The sequence below is a fragment of the Lepus europaeus genome, chromosome 6 (genome assembly GCF_033115175.1).
Source record: "Lepus europaeus isolate LE1 chromosome 6, mLepTim1.pri, whole genome shotgun sequence".
In the NCBI taxonomy this organism is placed as follows: Eukaryota; Metazoa; Chordata; class Mammalia; order Lagomorpha; family Leporidae; genus Lepus; species Lepus europaeus.
Window position 1 is genome coordinate 60,066,755 of NC_084832.1, and position 23,181 is coordinate 60,089,935.

General features: G+C 42.5%; 1 protein-coding gene across 1 annotated transcript in view; it reads left to right on the forward strand.

Moving 5' to 3' along the window:
• Positions 1–23,181, forward strand: part of LRCH1 (leucine rich repeats and calponin homology domain containing 1) — a 207,490-nt gene that overhangs the window by 174,978 nt on the left and 9,331 nt on the right. Inside the window, exons 16-18 of the mRNA XM_062194174.1 lie at positions 1,287–1,396; positions 7,176–7,313; positions 12,689–12,766. Of these exons, the coding sequence (XP_062050158.1) occupies positions 1,287–1,396; positions 7,176–7,313; positions 12,689–12,766 (326 nt within the window). The remainder of the gene's footprint in view (positions 1–1,286; positions 1,397–7,175; positions 7,314–12,688; positions 12,767–23,181) is intronic.

A 23,181-nucleotide genomic window follows, 5' to 3' on the forward strand; every position in this document is an offset into this window, starting at 1 on the left:
AAAGAACATAGGAAGGTACAAATTAAAATGATACAATTAGGTGAGCACAGGATATGTGATTATATGGAGTGGACTCAAGAACTCCTTTTTATTCAAAGTATATTTGCAAGTCATTTTTAATTTTTAAAAACCAAATACATTGAAATAGTTTCTGAACTAGTCCATAGGAAGTGTTTGTCAGGATAGAATAAAAGTTGCATACCCTTCTTATGTGATTTAAATTGTTTAAATTGTTGTTTAAATTCTAGCGATTGAAATGTCTGTCGTTACACTGCGCCAATGCAGCCTCCTATACAATACTGATATCTAAAATTGGACTTCTGTGTCCAAAATGACACCAAATTCGGCTTTTAACAGCTCTTTGCTGCCTTTTTTGTGCACAGAATGTTGGCAGTCTAGGATAAAAATCTCTAGGAAGAACAAAAGTTCAAGTTTTAAGTCTGCCCTGGGCTTGGTAGCATAAAAAACTGAATTAAAGCCCCTGCTATAATCACCCTTCCATATATAGATTTTTTGTTCTTGACATCTTGATTGGGCTGTGAGAGAAGTTCTCCTTCAGAGGTTAAGAGCAGGCACTTTGGGGCCTCCTTTCCCGGAGAACCGGGTCGTTACTATTCTTGGCAGTTAAAATGTTAAGAGCCCGAGCCAACAGCATGATCTCTGAAGCTGTCTCTAATCTTGCCAACCTTTCTAAAAGGAGTGTCCGCTCCTCTCTCATGAGCTGGCTTTGTGGACGTCTTTGTCAGTGACGTGGTGGAAGGCAGAATTTCCCCTCCTCATTCAAATGGGAACCATATAGAACCATGTAGCTCTTAACCCAGGTTCACGAAAAAGTGTTAGCCCACGGCATTAACCTGTGCTTATTTTTAAACTGTAAAGCAATTCTGACAGTCTTCTTATTGGACAGAAATTATCTGAATTCAATAAAAGGATTGTGAGTGTAAATTAAAAGTTAGAGTGACAGCAGTGGGCAGATGAGAGAGGCAGAGCCCCTGGAATGGTCCCCATGATGAGCCAGACCTGCCCGACTCAGTTTATTATCCAGATTACTATCATCAAAAAAAAACCAGCTGCTTAGTCCACAGAACCCAGGATAATTTAAGTTATAGTGTTCTTTAGAATATTCAAATCAAACTTTCTCTGTAATCCTGATTTCTTTGTTTGAGGGGTAAATTGATTTTTTTTTAAAAAAAGGAGATTTTGTTTAATTTAAATATAAACAGCCTGCCTGGCAACCTGTAGAGGGCACAACCTAAAGGTGTTTTTTTTCCCTTTATCTGTTGTAGTGTTTCTCAGACCTCAGAGAAATTTGGAGTCTGTAGACCCACAATTTACAATTCGGAGGAAGATGGAACAGATGAGAGAAGAAAAAGAGCTGGTGGGACAACTCCGTGAGGTACCCAAAAAATATCATGCGACGAAGCAGTAATTTTCAGAACTTGAAAAGGTGTTTTACGTTTTTGAAAAACAGAGCCTGAGGACAGGTGGTGTGGTACAGGGAGTTAGGCTGCTGCTGGGGTGCCTGCATCCCATACTGGGATGCGGACGTTGAGTCCCAGCTGCTCTGCTTCCTACCCAGCTTCCTGTGAATGCACACCCTGGGGGGCAGCAGCTGACACCCCCATGGGAGACCGGGATTGAGTTCTGTGCTCCTGGTGTCAGCCCTTCCCAGGGCATTTGGTGAGTGAATCAGCAAATTGAAAATCCCTGTCTGTCTGTGTTGCTCTGCCTTCCAAATAAATAAACAAACATTTTAAAAATAGACTTTAAGGGTTGGCATTGTAGGATAGTGGTATAAGCCACTGCCTGTGACACCGGCATCCTTTATGGGTGCCAGTTCATGTCCTAGCTGCTCCAGTTCCAATCCAACTCCCTGCTAGTGGCCTGGGAAAACAGCACAGGATGGTCCAAATGCTGGGCCCTTGCCACCCACATTGGAGACCTGGAAGAAACTCCTGGCTCTTGACTTTGGCCTGGCCCAGCCCTCCTGGCCGTTGTGGCCATTTGGGGAGTGAACCAGTGGATGGAAGATTGAGCTCTTTCTCTGTAACTCTGCATTTCAAATAAATGAATACATCTTTTAAAAAAAATAACAGACTTTGAAGCAGTGTAAGCAATTTTAGTTCAAATCCAGCTGGGGGGTGGGTTTTTTGGCACAGTGGGTTAAGCCACCGCTTGGGACATCCACATCTCCTATTGCAGTGCCTGGGACTGAGTCCCACGTCTGCTTCTGATCCAGCTTCCTGCTAATGCACCTGGGAGGCAGCAGCTAGTAGCCCAAGTTCTTGGCTTCCTGCCACCCACATGAAGATACAAGTTCAATTGCTGGTTCCTTGCTGTGTCTGGCCCCAGCGATTGCAGGTACTTGGATAGTGAAGCACTGGATGCAGAAAAATCCTCCCTCCTCCATCCACTCTTTCAAATAAATAAATAAATCCAGCTAGGTCACTTACTAACTGATATTGGGTAAATCAGTTAGCAACTCAGGGCTCCCATTCCTTCCTGTGCTACAAAGACAGTTTTACTCTCTAGCTTTGTGAGGGATCTAAGTGGAAATGTTCATGCATATGTATAAATGCTAGTTCTGTTTGAATTCAGGTCTACTTTAAAAACTATCACTCATGAATAATATTCCACTAATGTAAAGATGTGTCCCATTTTCCTCACTTTGTACCCTGCCCTAATCAGAACTTTTACATCATTTAATGGGCAAACCCAGGATGCAGTCTGACACTGGGTGCCATCGAAGATTTGAAGTTTTAAAAAGCTTAAGATTTTAAGCGTGGTCGCTGGTCAAGCAGGGACCCTGGCTCATTCCTTGTGATATTTCTTAGTTCCTGGTGGGCACTTTTTAAGTATTTGTCTGCCTTCACTGTCTTTGTGTCTACTTAGGAAGATCAGAAATAAATACAGCCAGCTCTGTGTAACCGTGGGCCTCACATTGCAGAATCACATAACCACAGATCAAATATATCTGTTAAGAAAAACAACCCAATTGCATCTTCAGGAAAATGTACAGTCCTTTTTTTGTTTTGTTTTGTTTTGTTTTTCCCTACACAGTAGAGCCTAGCAGCTATGCACATAGAATTTACTTTGGATTAGGTATTATAAGTAATCTGGACATAAAACATACAAAAGGATGTATGTAGGTTACATGCAAATACTACAGCATTTTTATATAAAGCACTAGATCATCCACGGATTTTTCGAAGCTGTGGGGGATCCTGGAGCCAATCCCCCACAAATAACAAAGAACAGCGCTGTATGGAAGATTAAATAACAGCACAAGGGTCAATTCCCAAGGAATAGTGCACTGGTTATTAGTTACCAAAGGCAGCACATTGTGAATGGCGACATAAGTTCTTTAGGTTCATAGGTAAGTTCCATAGCTACAAACAAGAAGAGCATAGGCAGACCTCTTGAAAGAGGTAGGTTTCATGTTAAATCTTTCAGTGAGGAATGTTTATGGACTGCCCCTCTCTGCCAGGTGGCATTCCAGAGGATAGATCTAGGAAGAAGACCCCTGCCATTCCGAAGTCTGTAGTCTATTGGGAACATACAGTAAATAAAAAGAAGCATAAGTGCAGAACTGCAGAGAGCAGTGAGTTGTACAAATAAGCTTAGTCAAATTGAATTGAGATAGATGAGCCTGTTTGTTATTGCAGGTGACATTTTCTGTGAGGGTGAGCAGGTAGTCAGGAGGAAAGAACTGAAAAGCAGCAACCTCTTTCCTCCACTTGGAGCCCCTCTGGTTACTTCAGCAAGCACTAGGGGAAGTCACATGTCCCTCATTTGCCCATAGTATTTAGATGTGCTGTAAACTTAAAAGGGAAACTTTTCAAGATACAAGGAAGCTTAGATATGTCTCTTGAAGTGTGACACCCTTAATTATGGGTCATGTTGATCATTTATGTTTTAATTTAGTAATACAAAATTAGAGACTGAAAGAATGCCTAACAAAATGAGGTATCTACACATAGGACAGCTCTGAAGATTTAACACTATTCCATGCACTGTTTTTCAAGTCTTCGTTTTTTTACCGATCACCAAATTAAGTTGTCCTTGTGTCGGCTGTTATCTGGTTTAAACGAGCTTCTATTGCAAACTTTCATTTCGTGTTTTAAAATCAATCACTTCTTCTTCCCCAGGGATGGAGCAGATATGCTCTTCCCTCCTGCTTCCACTAAGTACACCCAGTACCCCAGACGCTGTATACACAATACACAAACAAACACTGAAAAGTGATGACAGGGAGGAGACCAGCTAAGGTCCTGGAGATGAGAGGAACAACATGGTTGTAAGCTCTCTGGATTTTTTCATTGCTGCCTATGTCTGAGACTTAGAAATTAAGTCATTGGAATCACTAGTGGGCATAAATTTTAAAAACAAACAAACCAACAAAATTTATTTAGTTGAACTACCAGGAGTGGAGCCTTCTAGCAAGACAAAACTTTTAGACAGTCAAGTGTACTCCAGCTAAACGGCAGAGAAAAATGTGACAGTCCTCCTACCTACGCCAGGAAAGGCCAAGTCAGGAGGCTAACCTTCTCCCCTGGCTGAGACATCTCACAGAAGACCAGTCAGGAGCTGGGATTTCATCACCAGCGGTTGCTATGGAGGCCTGTCTGTTCCCGCAGTCTTAATGGAGACTAGGGGACCTGGAATTCCACCCTCACCCAGCATTCAGAGTCATCTTCCCCTTCCTTTCAGCCGGAACTGCCATCTTCCAGGAATTCGCCAAGAAGACGAACACACAGGGAAAGAGGAGAGATACCCAATACGTGCTCTCAGGCCTCTTAGAAACCTGGAGTTGTTCCTTTGGCCACATACACATGCATTTACAAGAAAGGTGATGTTGTAAGACATCAAGGGAATGGGTACTGTTTACAAAGGAAGGCCCCATAAATGTCATCGTGGCAACACTGGAAGAGTCTACCATCTTACCGAGCATGCTGTTGGCATTATAAACAAACAAGTGAAGGGCAAGACTCTTGGCAAGAGAATAAGCATGCGTATTGAACATATTAAGTGGCGACAGCTTCCTGAAACACATGAAGGAAAATGATCAGAAAAAGAAGCAAGCCAGAGAGAAGGAAGCCAAAGAGAAGCCAAAGACCTGGGTTGAACTAAAGCGCCAGCCTGCTCCACCCAGAGAAGCCCACTTCATCAGAACCAATGGAAGGGAGCCAGAGCTGCTGGAACCCGCTCCCTAGGAACTCATGGCATAACAAAATAAAAAATAAATACATAAAAGACATCTGGACTGAAAAAAAAGATAGTCATCTACCTTCACCCCCTCCCCGCTGGCCAACTGAGACCGCATGGGAAGCCCAGACTTCTGCATCCATCTGGGAGTAACTTGATTGGAACCCTCGCCTCTGCTATGACCCAAAACATAGACAACTAAAAGAGACATCCAAGTAGGATCCAGAGTCTCACTCCATAATACAGGAGTGTCCAGGTTTACAACAAAAGCTGCTCATCACATGAAGGACCAGGAAGATCTCAAACTGAAAGAAAAAAAGACACCCCCCAGATGACAACACCGATAAGATAAAAATGTTTTGAATTTCAGGCAGGTATTTTAAAGCAGCCATGATAAAAGTGCTTCACCTGGCAATGTGGAACATCGCTATTGGAAAGAGAAAAAATAGAACACCACGGCAAAGAGCTAGAAAGTTTCAGCAAGAACTAGAAGACCTAAAGAAGACCCAGATGGAAATTCAGGACTGGAGAGTACATTGTCCAAAATAAAAAGCCCAGCGGATGGGTTCCACAGCAGAATTAAGTTGACAAAGGAAAGAACTGGCATGAAAGTGTAAGAAGGAAACAGAGATTGTCTAGTATGAACAGTAGTGTGAAACAGGGAGAAAGTAGCTGAACCTAGCCTCAGGGGCCTGTGGAAGTATAACAAGTGATCTGACATTCTTGACGTGGGAGGCCCAGCAGAAAAGGGGAGAGAGAGCAGGGCCAAAGAGGTACTTGGGGAGGAAGGGAAGAGGTGGGGCCAAGAAACAGCAATAGGAGGGATCCTGTGATGGGAACATTGTGCATCTTTTTTTAAAATTTATTTATTTATAATGAAAGACAGAGAGAGAGAGAGAGAGAGAGACTGCTCTTTCATCTGCTCTTTCACTCCTCACATGGCTGCAGCAGCCAGGGCTAAGCCAGAAGCCAAGAATCCCATCCTGGTCTCCCACATGGTTGGCAGGGCTTCAAGTATGTGGGCCACGTTCTACTACCTTCCAGTGGTCAAGAAGCTGATTCAAAAGCAGAGCATCCAGAAATTGAAGGAGCAGAATGGCATGCCGGTGTTGCCAGCGGTGGCTTAACCCACTGTGCCACAGTGCCACAGCACCGCCCCTGAAACATTGTGTATCTTGACGGTCAATGTCAATATCCCCATTGTTGTGAAAATTGTTACCATTGGAGAAAACTAGGCCAAGGGTCCATGGGATCTGTTATTTCTTAGATATGCACATGAATCTAGAAAGATTTCAAAGCTAAAAATGCAATTATTTTTAAAGATCAAATACTGATTTCTCAACTAAAACAGACCACGAGACAAGCATCTCTGAATCCCTCTTCTACCCCGTGCAGGCTATCCCAGACCCATCAGGTTTGGTTTTGCATTTTAATTTTCATAACCAAGGCTGAGGAAGCGTTGGCTGCAAGAAGTAATTTCATTATTTCTTTCATTATACTAATGGAAAATTATATTTTTTAAAAAATGATTTATTTGTTTGTAAGGCAGAGTATCAGAGAAAGAGAGAGAGACAAATCTTCTATCTGCTCGTTCACTCCTCAAATGGCTGCAAAAGCCAGGAGCCAGCAACTGCATCTAGGACTTGGGCCCTCTCCTTCCCAGACACTGGATCCAAGGTGGAGCAGTCAGGACTCGGGACTCAAACCTGCAGTCTGATACGGGATACCAGCATCACAAGCAGTGGCTTAACCTGCTGTGCCACAACACCAACCCCTAATTAAAATTTTTAGATGCAACTGAAATTGTCTTTATGTAGAGGGATTTTGGATGTTGTTTGAAAAGACTTAAATAGTGTCAGTGTTTTCCAAGCATTCTTATCCTTATCTTGCGTGATGACATTAACGTTTCAGGTCATATGTACCTGGTGCTGTACCTGGTGCAGCTGACTTCCTTCTGATCTCCCCCACAGAGCATTGAGATGCGACTGAAGGTGAGTCTCCACGAAGACCTGGGGGCTGCACTCATGGATGGTGTCGTGCTCTGCCATCTGGTCAACCACATTCGCCCGCGGTCCGTAGCAAGCATCCATGTCCCCTCACCAGCAGTTGTAAGTAGTACCGCTTAAAGAGACACTCTCTGTTTGCACAGTATTGTTGGTTAAGGATGCCAAAGTGATCTGTAGGATGCTACTTAGATCCTTTCTGTTGGGCCCCAAATAGTAGAAAAAGAGAAATGGAGCAACAGTATGGGTCTGAAGCACATTTTCACTGTAGAAAGGGAGAATATTTAAAAAATCATACGTGAGTAACAGAACAATACTATGTCACATGTCAAATTTAAAGAAACTCCTGATTGAGATGCTGACTTTAATACTTTGGGAACATACCAGTTCCTTTCTTTCGTGCAGTTCAACAGTGAGAAGTCTTTGCGGAAAGCTTTTGATAGTTGGTAGCTTCCCTTCTGCTTGGAGTCTCTCTCTCCTTGATTCATCATTGGGGATTTTAGAATAGTTCTGAAAAGGTGCGGAGTCCATGGGGAATACCATGGGATAACCTGTGAGGCCAGAGGTGGGTTGGCCAGTGGTGAGTTCAACACTTCATCCATCAGTCGCTGAGCTCTGACATACTGGGAGAGGGCAGGGGAAGACTCCATTATTGCCCCCTACATCCTCTTCTCCCTGGTGGGGGAGATCCAAGTTGCCTGGGAGATTCTCATCCCGGATGACACAGAGCGTGTTAGGAGCCAGATGAGAGCCACCATCAACAGTTCTTCAGCTGCCAGTGGAGGGGTCAGTCCGCAGCTTGTGTCGAGCCTCTGTGGGGCCTTGACGAAGGCAGGAGAATTTCCGCTCCCCCTGGTTGCTATTGGTTAGGAGAGGCAGAGTTGAGGTGCTAAAGATGTATGGTTTGCATTAAAATTGCAGGTCCACTTCTGAAAGCCGTATGATTGTTCATCCTCTGTTTAATGTGATTTGCTCTTCTCTATCATGGAAATGTTTTTGTGAGGATGTGATGAGGTGCTACATGATACACACTCAGATGTAAGCCTCTGTTGTGATCATTTATATATATGTTATGTGTGTGTGTGTGTGTTATATATGAGATTGTTAAAATTCAGAGGCCCCAGTGCTAAGACACATGTCCCTAACGTACTGTGTCATCACTGTGCTGGGTGACAGCTCTGGTGAAACCCTCTTGCAGGGGCCCCTCCTCCAGGAAGGCTGCACCATGCAATTACTTGTCCTACTTTTTCTCTTTTCTCTTGACAGCAGGAGAAATTAGCTGATGATACCATTTCAATTGTCTGTTTCCTTTCTGTAATATTCAGCATAGTTTCCTTCCGAACATTCACACACACACACACACACACACACCCATCTTGTTTTCCCTTAGAGCGTGGTGGGAGGAGCTACAACAGAAGACAAAGGTCTTCTGTTCCAAATCTGCCCCTGGCAGCCCCAGTGCAGGACAGTGCTTCTGTTCTGGGGTCCCGTAGGAGACTTCCCAGTGTCCTCCACAGATGAAGATCAAGCTGCTGGGAAGTTGTCTGAGCTGCACGCCAGCTTTTGAGCTAATAATTTGTCTTGAATTAAAGATGAAGAAGTCTTTCCCAAATCATGAGGGAGATGCTGTAGACTCCTTGACCTCCAACTTGAGTGTGCTGTCATCATTTTACAAGATATAAGAGGACACTGCCAACTGTGTATCTATATTCCTTTGTATGCAGGTGTACTTCAACAAGTTCATGGAAAAATGGAAGTAAAAGATAAATTTATTTTGGTGCAAAAAAATTTTGAAACCCTGCACAGTCTTCATAATATGTATTTCCATGAATTTTTGAAGTACCCTTGTACTATATTAATTCTTTAGGAAAAAGGTTAGGGTTGTTTAGAAATGTTTTGGTTTCACCTTTTTTCCTTTTTTTAGTAAAATTTTTTAAACTGAAAAAAAGGGCAAATACTGCCCGATTGTAGAAAAGGAGAAAATAGAAGTAAGCAGAATAAAAATAACTCATGATTTATCCAAAGTCAACCACTGTTAACATTTGTCATCTTTACTACTAACGTTTTTGAACATTTGAGTTATTTTAATTGTTTCTCACATGTATTATTTAGTTTTTACACCTTGCTATCAAAACCTAAATTTCCCAATGTCATTGAAAATCTTTAAAATATCCATTTTAATAACTTAGACACATTTCACCTACATTTTGTATTAAAGTAACATATGGATGGGCCAGCATTGTGGTGTAGCAGATTAATCCTCCTCCTGTGACATCCACATCCCATATGGGCACCAGCTCCAGTTCCATCGGCTCCACTTCCAATCCAGCTCTCTGCTAATGTGCCTGGAAAGCAGCGGAAGATGGTCCAAGTGCTTGGGCCCTTGCACCCACGTGGGAGACCCAGATAAAGCTCCTGGCTTCAGCCTGGCCCAGCTCTTGCAGTTTTGGCCATTTGGGGAGTGAACCAGTACAGGGAAGATCTCTCTGTATCTCTCCTTCTCTTTCTGTAACTCTGTTTTTCAAATAAATAAATAAGAATCTTCAAAAAATAAGGAATAAAAATAGAGTAGCATGTAACACATGTTAGAGTATAACAATATGTGTAGGAACTATCATTAGATACGCAGTTTGCAAGGCAGCCGTGCAGTGATTGCGACACCACTGGAGATGCCTGTCCAGCTGCAGAGTGCCTGTGCTTCAGTCACAGCTCTGCTCCTGATTCCGGCTTCCACGCCATGGAGACAGCAGGTGATGGCTCAAGTTGTCAGGTCCCTGCCACCCACATGGAAGACCCAGATTGAGGTCCCAGGCCCTGGCTTTGGCCTGGCCCAGCCATGGCTGTTACAGGTGCTTGGGGAGTGAACCAGCAGATGGGAGATTTCTCTCTGTTTCTTTAATAGAAAAAAAAATTTTTAAATATGCAGTTATATTATTAACAAATTAACATTCTTCCTTGAGCTCCTTGAAGCCATTCTGATCTGACCACACCCAGACCTCCCCACCTCCCGTGGCCGTAGAACCTGCTGCCATCCATCTGCATTGCTCTCCATTCCCGGCATGCCACAGGGGGCTGCCTGCCCTGAAAGCTGCTCCCTCCCCAGACTCCTCAGCCCTTCAGTGTCTGTCTCTCCCAGCTCTCCTCCACCACAGCATTTAGAGGAGGCAAACCACTCCTGGCCCTTGAGAACTGAGCTTCCTTGTTACTCTTTGTCCCCTCATAGCAACCCCATCACAACTAGGAACCCTCCTGTGTCATGCTGTAGTTTCCTTTAATTTGTTAATACTTCCGGTACACTAGAGCGAAGTGACCACGTGCGGGCTCTAACCTCGAGGCCCACGTACTGTCGGGATGGTGGGGCAATGGTGTTCTTCAGCAAGAAGCAACAAGAGCACCAGAGACCTGATTGGCAATCACAGGGCCCTTTAACAGGGAGTGGAGGGTGGGGAAAAGTGCCTGGGGCTCCCACTGGCTGCCAGCAGTCAGGTGTGGGGTCCTTCCCGGGAGGTGTGGTGTGCCATGCCCTCTCAACCTCCTGCTTGGGCAGGGCAGGCAGACACTCCCACCCCCACCCCCCACCCCCGCCAGGTACAGGATCACCCACAGCCACGAGTGCTTTGGGTTTCACAGTTCTATCTCTGATCATCAAGTATCTGGTATAGGGCGAGTAATAAATATGATTGGGTATGTTGTGTCTGCACCAGCAACAGTGGGGGAGACTGCCTTGTCTGCTGGTACTCTGGCAGGATTCAACATTCTCACCTTTTACTTACGAAACTAATATTGTCCATTTTTATGCCAAACTGAGTGACCATAGTGTTGAACAGAATCACTATCATTCTCAATATACTAAGATTCTGTTCTTTAGAAGAATTAAATTCTTTAATGTTTAAGAATTTGATAAGCAAAAAACTTTGACATCCTAATTGGTATGACTGTTGTATTTTTTGACTTTTTGGTGTAACTTTGATGCTTTGGCCAATGATGAGGTTGAACCCTTAACCACTGTATGTGTTGCACATATTTCTCTATCTGAATCTAGCTTTCAATCTTAGAATCTAGAATTCAATCCCTCACTCCCAGAGGTACTGAATTATCTTTTGTAGTTTCAAACATATTTTCCCACTGGCTTCCTCCGGGCTGACCTAAGTATTTTGAATGATGTTGGACATCTTTGGAGTTTCAGAATAGACTCTTTTACATCCTACATAGGTGAAGAAAGAGAGTGGGCCCAGATGATCAAAGAGACAAATGCTGGAGTCTTGGCGTGCTGAAATGCCTCTTGGTGTCCTGTCTGCCAGGGCCAGACCCCATTCTTCTGGTGCTCCATGTCACGTGTCTTCTGTCTGTTCCTTCTGCTTGCAGGAAGCCTAATGCAATGATATTGTCCTAAAACATACCAGGGAGGTGGGCAAAATCACCCAGGTAGCTGCTTGTCACATCTTTATAAGTTGGATTGAGGGGTACAACTTGTGGCCAGCCACAGTGGACAATACTTATTTAGCCTGAAAATAAAATCCTTCCACATGGGAACAGGCTTCTATTTATTTATTTCTGAGGAAGTGGGTAAGGGAGGAGTACTTGTGTTGTTGTTCTTTTTTTTTTTAATAAATGCTGTGTAAAATCAGAATTTAATGATGATTGGCTTGTGCCCTTATGAGATAGAGTACGAGCAAGTTCACTCTCACTCTTAACAGGCTATGGTCAGTCTTCATAAAACATGGATCCTACATCTAGACTGTTGGGATCACTCATGGTTCTTGCTTTCTTTTCCAAGGGAACTAAGATCAGAACATTCAAATTTAGCAGGAAAATGTTTACAGCTCACAATGTAGAAATTGCAGCATCTGAATTAAATCTCTTATCCATTCTGCAACGTCAAGGTCATCCATAACCGAGGTTAACTCAGTTGTGAAAAGATTTTGGTTAAGTCCTGAACATACGTGTTTTTAGTGCATTTACCTTATGCTGCCTCTTTCTCATTAAATGCATGGCTTGAGTGGGAAAGAGATTAATTGACCTGGTGAATTAAAGCTCTCATTTAGAAATATACTTGTTGATGGGAAATGTGATATTTATGATATATTTTAAGAACTAATTAAGTCATACAACAGTAATAATATCCTATAAAAACTATGTATGTATGTATGTGTATATGTACATATACACACACATATATATTTGTAGAAAACCTTTCATACATACATACATACCAGTAAAATGTGTGATGTACGTATATACACACACAGTTAACTGCATATATACACATATACACAATGTCTAGAAGAATACAACCCAAAATATTAACAATTTTTATCTCTAGATGGGTAATTCTTAGTGTTCTTATTTGCTGTTGTATTATTTTCTCTCTCTCTGATAAACATGTTATTTGTGCCACATATAAAGTTTAAGAATTTAACCTGTTATTAAAAGTCTTTGTCTTTTGCTAATTCACTATTTATGTATATTTGTATCTATAGCCCAAACTCAGCATGGCCAAATGCAGAAGAAATGTGGAAAACTTTTTGGAAGCCTGCCGAAAATTAGGAGTCCCAGAGGTAACATCAAACTTCATTCCAATAACTGTGTTGTAGTGAAACATTGACTTCATACATGTGTTTGAACTGTTCAATGGATGTAAAGCATGCTTTTAAGTGTCAGCCTCTCTTAAGAAATGCTAATGATATGTTCATTTAAATTGCTTTATCACAGTCAAATTAAAGTAACTTTACAGAGTATGTTCCATTCTGAGAAAGAAAATAAATGAGAAATTCTAAACGTGAAAAAAAAATCAGCTTGATTTTCAATGAAGGGTAGAAATGATTGAGGGTGCAAGTGGGCCTTCTCACAGGTCCAGTAGGGTAGGATTGGGGAGGTGGAGGGTCTCCTGCCACGCTCTCTGGAAAAGACCTGCAGCCATCTACTCATTGTAGATTTTCATCCCTATAGTTATATTTTTGGTATGTGGATCAAAACAATCGACATTGAAAATATTAGTTACCACTATTATTTTCATCAGTAATAGCGGTGTGTGTGTGTTGGTTCATAGTCTGTTAACGATTTACATTGACATTTTCTGCATTAGTCTGCTGTAGGCTCAATTGGCAGTTCTCTACCTTTTCCCTGCCCAAGCCCAGCCCCCGCCTAAGCCTCAGGGAAAGGGTTGATCCCTGTGCCTCAAAGACTTTGCCATTAGTAGTAGCATAAAAGTATTTCTTAGGTGGACAAGAGCCAATCCACTCAGAATTCAGGGGTAGCTGTATAAGTTGAGAAGTGTATCATGGGTGTGATAAACAGAAAGGGATAGAAATTTTATTCCTGTGATCTTCTGTTTTCCTAATGTCCCAAAGATAAAGTAACTAAAATAACCAATCTTGAGATTCTTTTGAGTGTGTGACAGAATTACCCTATGGAAATGAACAAAGGAGCTTTTCCCCTCCCCTCTCTTTCCTTCTTTTTCCTTATTCTGTCTTCCCTCTGTTTTTGTTTGGCGGGGTTCAGCAGTCAGGAGCTAGTGACTGGTTTCTAATCGGATTTGAGGAAAAGGAGAGCATTATGAAAGAATGTTTAGGTTTGACCTGTCTCAGTGAAAGGAAGCTTACAAAAATAGTTTTAAAAGACTGCCATTTTTACATGATGCACTAATGTCTTTGTGATCAGTTTTGCTTTCAAGAATGTTAATCTGTGTGTCTGTATTGTTTGTGTGCATATACATTCTCGGCTTTCAACATATGTGAAATATTTAACAAACCTTTTCTAATGGTTTTTCTAATTCTGTCATGGGCTGGTAAGATTTCCCATGTGTGAATCCAAACTCTCAGACCAGGATTCATGATAAATTATTTGTGTCTGTGCTAGAAAGCACTGATGAGTTATGATCTCACCCTCTGAGATTTTTTTAAACTCATCAATGTTTTTTTGGCTTACATCGAAACAAAATTAAGTAGAAATGCCCTTAAGCCATTTATTGTGAGTCAAGATTGATAATTATAATTTCCTTTTAAAGTGAGGAAAAGGTAAATTAAATTATCATAGAATGCAGAGCAAAGTCTAGCATAATTTCTGAATTATGCCCCAAGCACAGTGGCCCTAAACTAATAGGCAACTCACAATTCCCAGGAAGGTTGGAATACAGGGAATGATCTTTGTCCCAGTTAATTATACTTAGTAAGCAGTATATAGCTTACAATATTTTTGAAATTGTTTTTAAGGTTTAAAGTGATTCTCTGGATGCAGTGTGTGTATGTGTGTGTGTGTGTGTATGCACATATATATATCCATATAATCCAACGGCACTTTACTGGTGATTAGAGTTACTTTAAGGTCATTGCTACTATAAAAGTTTGTTAGCAGTTGGACTTCTTAGTAAGACTTTTAAAAGGATGTGAGGCATATTCTAGTGGAATACCAGAAATTCCCAATTGGAAAGCAATCGATCAGTCTTCCTGTGTAGTCAAGACAGCACATTTCCCTCTCACAGAATGCATGAGAAAATGTTTTCCTCTAGGAATATAACACAGAGTTGTTGGGGAGTCACAAGTAAGCGGTCACAAGGCTTCCTCCCCCTTAGGTCTTTATACTTTCACTTTGTGGGAGGGTTGATGTTTGAAGACACGTCTGGCACAGTAAGACTGGTGCTTGATACTAAAAAGGTAATTGTATCACAAGACCACTTGCAGAAATTCTCCATCTATAAGGAGGCATTTTGAAAGGCAGATACCTAACAAAAAATAGTTCTATAACATTACTTTTTCCTATTGCAACAAACTTAATACTTGGGTACCAAGACAGTCATTGATTTCCCATTAATCAGCATAGATGTTCCCTCTAATTTGCAAGATTTTTCTATTTTCTTGGCCTTGCATGTCTTACCTGCACATTCACACAAGCTGCAGAGACCTTAAGCTCTGCATTTGGTGAGCTCAGTATCTCATTGACGAGGATAAATCATCCTATACAGGCTGCAAAGTCACAGCTGCACTCTTGGCTTGAGGTTTTGCCCTTCTTGATCGAATCACAATTTGAAACTACAAACCAAAGTCAGAGTCAGCACAATTGTGTAATTGTATCAGGTCATATGGATGGAATACAGTAGGTGGGCAGATTCAGCTATATTACTGCACATAAAGTCATAGGATGGGATGGAGGCAATTTTAAAATTGATTGTTATGGTTTATTATATTTTCTTTAGACGTCTCCCTGAATGCAACCTCAGGGTTGATCATGGTTCCTGAACATTTATGTGTGCTTCCGAAGCTGGACCCGTGGCACCGGCTTGTCATTTGTTTGATGGTCAGGAAATGCGTGTGTGCAGGATGCGGCTGGGCCTCCCCTCCAGTCACTGAATCAATAGTAGAGGTTAGCGGGCGAGTGTGCCCCAGCGGTGCTGTAAGCCTGCTTCCTGCAGAAGATGTTTCTGGTGTCGCTGATGTATAAATGGGGCTTCTTCAGACTGGCTCCACTCAGAATCGCAGGATGGGTGAGGCGCTGTCCTGTGTCCCTTTGTGGTGTTGAGGCTGGTTGGTCAGATTCTGCTGCTGTTTTGACCTCTCTGTCAGCTTGGTCTTGAAGACAGGCCTGGGTGGGATTCCAGATCTTCCAGGAGATAGCCTTTGTACCACACAAGAATCTGGCTCTAGTAAGCCTTGGGCTCATAAGGCTATGTATTGGTATATTGAGGTTTCTTTTGCCATTTCTGAGTCAATTTGGCCATGCCTGGCCTCCAACCTCCAGATAGAAGATTCAGAGTTGGCTGTTGAGGGTTTCCAAATCCATCTAAATTTAGAGGCATTGTAGGGCTCTCAGCATCCTCTCAAGTCAAGAGAAATCGCCAATTTGTGAGGCATCCAAAGTATTTTTTTTAAATGGGTATTAATTTGGTTCACCAGGGGATTTTTCCTACTCAATCTTAAATATGGGCTCAGCCTGCTATGATGTAACAGACTTGCCCTCTCTAGGTGGGCAGGTGACTTCGAATAGAAATGCAGTTTGTTACTTGATTGCCCAGCCTTGGTCTCCATCACTGTTTCCAGAGAGAAGATGGGGAAGAGGATTCAGCGGGTGCTGTGAAGCCCTTGACAGCCCGTGGCCCCTTGCTGCCAGTCTGGGGCTCCCAGGCATCCCGTGAAGTCTGTAGACGGCAGAGGGTTTTCATTCCATGTCCATGTGGACAGGTCGCTCAATTCCTCAGCTTCTGCACCAGTGGAGTTACAGCTTTGTCTTCTTTTTAGTGCCTTTCATAGTTGCATTTTTACAGTTCTACAAGAGGATCTTATATTTGAAAGTTATTTATTTATTTGAGAGGCAGAGACACAGAGTCAGCGCTTATTGGCTGGTTCAGTCCCCAGTTGTCTACAGCAGTTGGGGGTTGGGCCACACAGAAGCTGGGAACTCAGTCCAGTTCGCCCATGTGGGTGGGGCACTGAGTTCCGTGAACCATCACCTGCTGCCTCCCAGGGCCTGAAATGCAGGAAACTGAAATCAGGAATAGGGCCAGGACTCAGACCCAAACACTCAGATGTCCTACCGGGGGATCATAACTCTGGGTCAAACTCTTTGACTTATTCCTGTTGTGAAGACTTAGAAACTTGTTGATACGTAAATGATTGGAAATTTTGTTATTGAAAGACAGTCTATAAATTGAAGCTACTTTTTTTTTTGTTTGTTTGTTTTAATCTTGAGAATTGGAGAAATGAGTTAGTTATCCTCTTTGAGCCCTAGGCCTCTTTTTCTCCCTCAAATCAATGAGTTTGGTATCAATTTAACTCATAACTCACACTTCGGGGGAGAAAATGAGACTCCTACTACAAGATTAATTTTAATTTTCCTTCATTGTGGTTTATTCTAAGGTTGAATAACCAGAGATGCCAACTGACGGGTTTGTTATTTTTATTATTAACGTTAATGTTTATACTCATAATTTATTAAGAGAGCTCATCTCTCACTTGTAAAATCAGTTTCTTCTTTTGTAGATAGCATTCCCCTTGGTCACCTCTGCTCCATGGCCTGATGGCCTTTCACATGCACATGTTTGAGAATAAATCATTTTAGAAGCAGCACCATCAAAAAGTTGCAGCCATCTGGGGAGTGAACCAATAATGGAAGAGCACTCACTCTTTCTCTCTCTCTCTTTCTCCCCCTCTATGTAACTCTGCCTTTCAAATAAATAAATCTCCAAAAGTAAAGTGTTTAATTAAATATATTCCAGATTTCTAAATGAAATTTACAATCGCCTCTTAGAATTTTGACTCTCAGAATTTCCATAAAAAGTAGACTCGTTGCTGGGTCTGTCTCCATTTCTCTTTGTGCTCCTAGTGTTTGGGCATCTGTAGCAGGACCCTGAGGCCCACACTTGGGTTTGCTGTAAGGACTGGTGTTTGTTCACCCGGATGGGAATGATCATCACACTTGCCTCTGGGGTCTCCGAGGGAATTGACTGTGGTTTTCAAACACATTCCAGCAATTGCAGGCACTCTGTAAACACACGGGGAAATTTTGCCATCTTATGTTTCCTTCTTTTTTTAGTAGTTTCCAATTTTAAATTTTCAGGAAGAAATAAAGTGCGATTTCTGAGTCCCTCTATTTAGACTGCTTTGGAAAGCACAGAGATCAGAAGGTCCCCAGTTCCCTTGGGAGTTGCAGCTGTGCCTTGCCTGGTAGCCTCATCACAAGGGCTGGATCTGACCGCCTGTGGGCTTGTGACGTGGGCTGGAATCAGGTACAGTTCTCAGACAGCCACAGCGGCCCACGCCCCGCGCATTAATTATGAGCATTAATTATGGCGGTTCAGATAATTGCCTGCCAGTCTTAGGCCCATTCCTTCTTCTTTAGAGATCAAGACTTAGATTGTTTGTTTATTTAAGACCCAAGCGCAGTGTTTACAGCAACTTCTTGAAATTCTGCAAACATACCTTACTTTAATTTTATTTTTAACCTATTTTATTAACTTACTTGAGAAGGGACCGAGAACACAAAACAGCACTTCCTGTTTGCTGGTTCACTTCCCAGATGCCTGAAATAACTGGGGCTGATGCCAGGAACACAATCTAGGTCTCCCACATGGGTGGCAGGATTCCAATTAGCTGAGCCGTCACTGCTGCTTCCAAAGGAGCACAGGAGCAGGCAACTGGAGTCAGCAGCCAGAGGCGAGTGTTCAACTCATGCACTCCATATGGGATGCAGGTGTCTTACCCACGGGACACATGCCTGCCCCCATGAGTCAGTTTAAACCTATACCACGGGGTGTAACTCTAGGCCTCACCCAATTAAGCCCCGAATCTGGACATCATGCGGTTGAGTCCTGGATGGGAGAATGGAGTGTATTGCCTGCCTACTGAGTCCACTGAAACTGCACAGACACTTCCACCCCAGTCCCCTGGGTGTGTTTCAGGGGAGCAGTCCAGCCTGTTTCCACAGGCTTCAGGGAAGTGTGGCGAAATGCTGGCTACAGAAGGAAGGGTGTGCTTGTAATCTGGAAGCACCCCTTGTGTGACAATCCCGTTTCCATTCGCATCTAAGCCTCCATCTTAGGTCTACTTTGCTCAGATGTCACTGGACAAAAACAACATTGCAACAGAAACTTCTCATTGCAATAGGAACTTCTTTTCTGAGATGTTTCCCTACCTGCTAATCCTTAACCAGCACCTGTCTCCCAGGGAAATCCAGTCTGTGTGTAGCTGTTTTATTTCTTGAGACACTCGACAGTCGTAGCTCCAAATCCACTGAGAAAAGATGCGAAATCTGGACAGCTACAGCATGGCTCATTAATTAATCTTTAAAAATCTCTTATGGACATTCCTACCTTCATGAATGAAATCGTTAGGATGTTATTAATCTTATTCAAACCACCCAGTGTTGTCCGATTCCTCCTTACCAAAGGACACCAAGCTAACTTCACAGGGCACAAGACCAAAGCTCTGCCTTAGAATCACCTTTCGGTCACTCTGTAGTTTGTGTCTCCTCAGCAGTGAGGCTTAACTTAAGGATTCTGTTGTAGCAAAGTATGAAAAAATATATTTTACCTCTATATATTTTTTAAATGCTTTGCCTAATTAGAGATAAAGCTGTGTTTGTGAAATATATTACAGATATTTTCAAGTCTTGTTGAATTTGGAAGCAAACTTAACTGCCTACCAGTTATAATTGCTATTAATTTTCCGTGTGGTCATTTCTGGTTCAGGCATTCGGTATCTCAGAAAACTGCTTCCTGGCAGCAGTAGGCTGTTAGAGAACAACTCATCTGATTTTTGCATCTTGTTGATAAAGTTGATACTCCACCTCCTCCTATGGGGACTATCAAGGGGACCAGACATGGAAGTCCCCTGCTGTCTTCTTAAGTGGTGAAGGAATCCATTGGCTAACCCTGTGTGGGGATGGCCTTGTATTTTAACTGCCCATCTAAGAACTTCTGCTGGACTTGCGGTTTATGTGCATTTTTCAAAATATGAAATCAAATGTATTTTTGGAACATAATTAGAACTCATGTTCCCTAGAGTTTGTTGACAGTTCCAAATTGAAAATTCATTAGGTGTATGTGTCAACTTTCAAAGAGAAATACCTTATATTGATTCTATATATACCATGGTCAAACATGCACCAAAAAGAGAAGTGAGGATTAATCTTTATATTTTTCCCCTTGAGGTCAAGTTATAAATGTTGTAAGTGAAAAAGCTCTTATTTTTTTGGTTAGCACATAATACCACTTGAAATGAAAGCTGTTTGAATGCCAGAATGTGTATAAAATGCAGAATATGCCATTCCTCATTACTGAGATTCTGGGCGAAGGATTTCTTTGACCTATTGGCCTAAAACACCTTGGCATTTGCTTTTGTAATGGATTTGAAATCTTTGATGGTGGAAAGGGTTTTACCTGCTTGAAATAAAGGGTTTCCTCCTGCTATGTGCTAGTAACCAAAAATGTGTGCTTCTTTGCAGCTGTTCTTCTGTGTATTTTTAATTGTATGCACTGTCTCTTTCTGTTCTAATGGCTGCCCTCGGAATAGGCTGACCTCTGCTCTCCGGGTGACATCCTGCAGTTGGATTTTCGTCACATTCGAAAGACTGTTGACACTCTGCTGGCACTCGGGGAGAAACCCCCACAATCAACTTCTGCCCTCCGCACCAGGGACCTTATAGGCTTCTGTCTTGTCCATCTTCTCTTTGTAGTACTGGTCTATATCACTTACCGCTGGAATGCTCTGTCCGCCTAACGTCTGCATGCGCACCCTGGCCCCGGCCCAGGGTCCTTCCTCCATCTGAGCCTTTTGCCTTGCAAAGTCCATTCCTGCCATCTCTTCAGTGATCTCTCGAGTTTTGAAGCTGAACGTTTACAGATCCGATTTCCTAGAAGCACAAACCCTGTAGACTGCAGTTCTCACTCAATACTTTCTCTTCTTTACTGAAAAGCAATGGTGACAGCAAAGTGCCCCCCCCTTGCTGGGTCCCCCTGCCCCACAGGGTGCCAGCAGCAGTGTCCCCCAGGCCCCTGCTCTCTCCCAGGGAGCTGCTGCTGCCTGCAGTTGAGGGGAGGGGGCTCCAGGTCTGGGACAGACAGGATTTCGCATGGGGTAGTCTGTCCTTGCTGTCAGGATTTCACTCCAGTCCTAATGCAGCACCTGGCAAATGAGCAGTAGTGGGGCCGCCGGGCACAGGAGACAGAAAATCCATATTTTAGTCCAACGTGGTCTGTAGACTCCTTTAATAATGCCGCTGTGGACCAAGTTGAAAACTGCTACTTTAGAAGGACTGCGTTGCTAGCTTTAGTTGGATTCCCCGCGGCGTCCTGTAAAGGCGACCCCGAGGGGCACCTGGAAAGATCGCTGCCCACTTCTGCCGGTGCGGGAGGGGCTCTTCAGGGAAGGAGGCGCCGCTGCTGCTAGAGCGCCACCTGGAGGATTGGGTTACGCACAACTTTTTCATGACATTTTACTACTTAATCCTTGTTAGACCTGCTGTGCGGCTTCCCGGAAGGGATTTCTATTTTTGAATAATATAATGAATTATTTTGCTTTTTTGCTACATCGCATAATAACTGCAAGTCCAGAATGCGATGGATTTGACTGCACTCATTTTATATATAATATAATATAATTATATATATATACATATATGTGTGTGTGTATATATATATATATATATATATAAAAGCCATGAGTCATGCAACATTCCTGGTCCTGGGGCTTGGGTCACAATGTCAGGAGCCAATAATAAAATTGGTCTTGCAATGTCCATTTAACTTGGATCCCAGTGACATTAAGTAACAAATCGCTTTATTTTTAAATCAGCTTAGAGGATTAGATATCAACTATTTGTGTTTTTAGAGCAATGTAATCAGTTTGTAAGTAAAAGAAACACTATATTAGAGTCTTATCTAGGCCAAGATATTTCTGGATTCCGGGACGGCCCTCTCCAAGGTCAAGCCAGTCTCTTCTATGCTTTGTTTTACATCCTGTTTGCCAAATGCTGTTTCTTAGGTTGGGATATGATGAAGTTAACTTCCTTAAGATAAATGTCTTAGTTTAATGAGATGACGACAGCCCTCATTCATGGCTGCTACAAAGATAATCTTATTTTTCTCAATAATTTCATTAACGCAAGGGATGAGGAATATGGAAAACCCAGTAGTTAGAAGAATATATTTATGAAGAGTCCTTGCTGCTAAATCACATCAGATTTTTCTAACTGAAAACTGTCTTTCCATGATACTACCTTGAATTATCTGAGCTTTTTCCTCCTGGCTTTGTGTTGATTGGTAAAATACAGGGTATGTGGAAGTTATTTCACCTCAATTGTGTATGAATAACCCACAGATGTACTGAATTGCATTTGGTGCTATCTTGTACTCTTGTAACACAATAAAATCCCTTTGCACAACGATGAATGAGCGCTCTGAGCCATAAGTTGCTTAATAAACATCATTTGGGTGATTATTCCAAGTCCTTGTGGACCCATGGACATGTTTGTGCACACGCACCCAGCGTGGCTCTCAGCATCTCCGCCTCACTCTGCAGCGCCTTGAGGCTTCCGTTTTAATGGTCACCACTGTTGATCGGCTTCCCCCTTCACTGGGGAGGGGGGGAGGGAAAAGAGAGAAAACTTACAGGATTGCCATTTGAAGGAAAACACTACCAGTAAGAACTGAGTGGAACAATCAGGTAAAATTTCAGCATGGAATGGATGGAGTTCTCTAGCTGTTTTAATATTTCAATTCATCCAAATTTAATATTCAATTCATCCAAAGTATGCTTTTGGATATACTTACATTTTTATGTCATTAATCTATCTGTACCCTAATGTGCCACACTTTGTGGGATTTATTGAGTGAAACTTTTTCATTCAGAAATTCAGTGTCTGGCAGAACACAATTAATTTAGTCCTTTGGACAAAACTGTGAATGAACTTCCCTGTCCATTGCCACTGTTAATTTCTATTCAGAATTATTGGACCTCTCTGTGGCTCTTCTCCAAGATACCCACGCACAAGATGGCAATTCCTGTGCCAGCCTGGTGCGTGCCTGCCCTTGCGGCTTTCCTGAGGACACCTGTGGTCGGGGAGGTGATCAAGGAATCCAGTTTGTGTGGCTTATGGTGCATACTGAGTCTCCTCTTCCCAGAAAGGGTCATTTCCTTCCAACGCCTGATAAAAAGAACCAAGGATGCATTTATAGTCTCCTTTAGAAAGTGCCATTTCCGGTTTTTCTCCAAGTACCCCGATTAGTGGCAACTCTCAGTGTCAAGATTTCCAGAATTTGTGACAACTAATTAATTTATAATAGTGCTTTCGATTTAGGGCTGTCTGATGGGTATGTACCTCCTTCTCCTTGTTCTTAAGGGAAAGGCTTAGGAAATGGTTGTGGGAAGGGGCTCTGCAGAAACCCCAGAGCAGGCACATCATCAGTGGCAGTAGGTAAATAAAGGCACTGGATACCCCAGTGCTGTTTGTTTCTAAGAAAGTAAATTTAGTGTATGATGGCTTC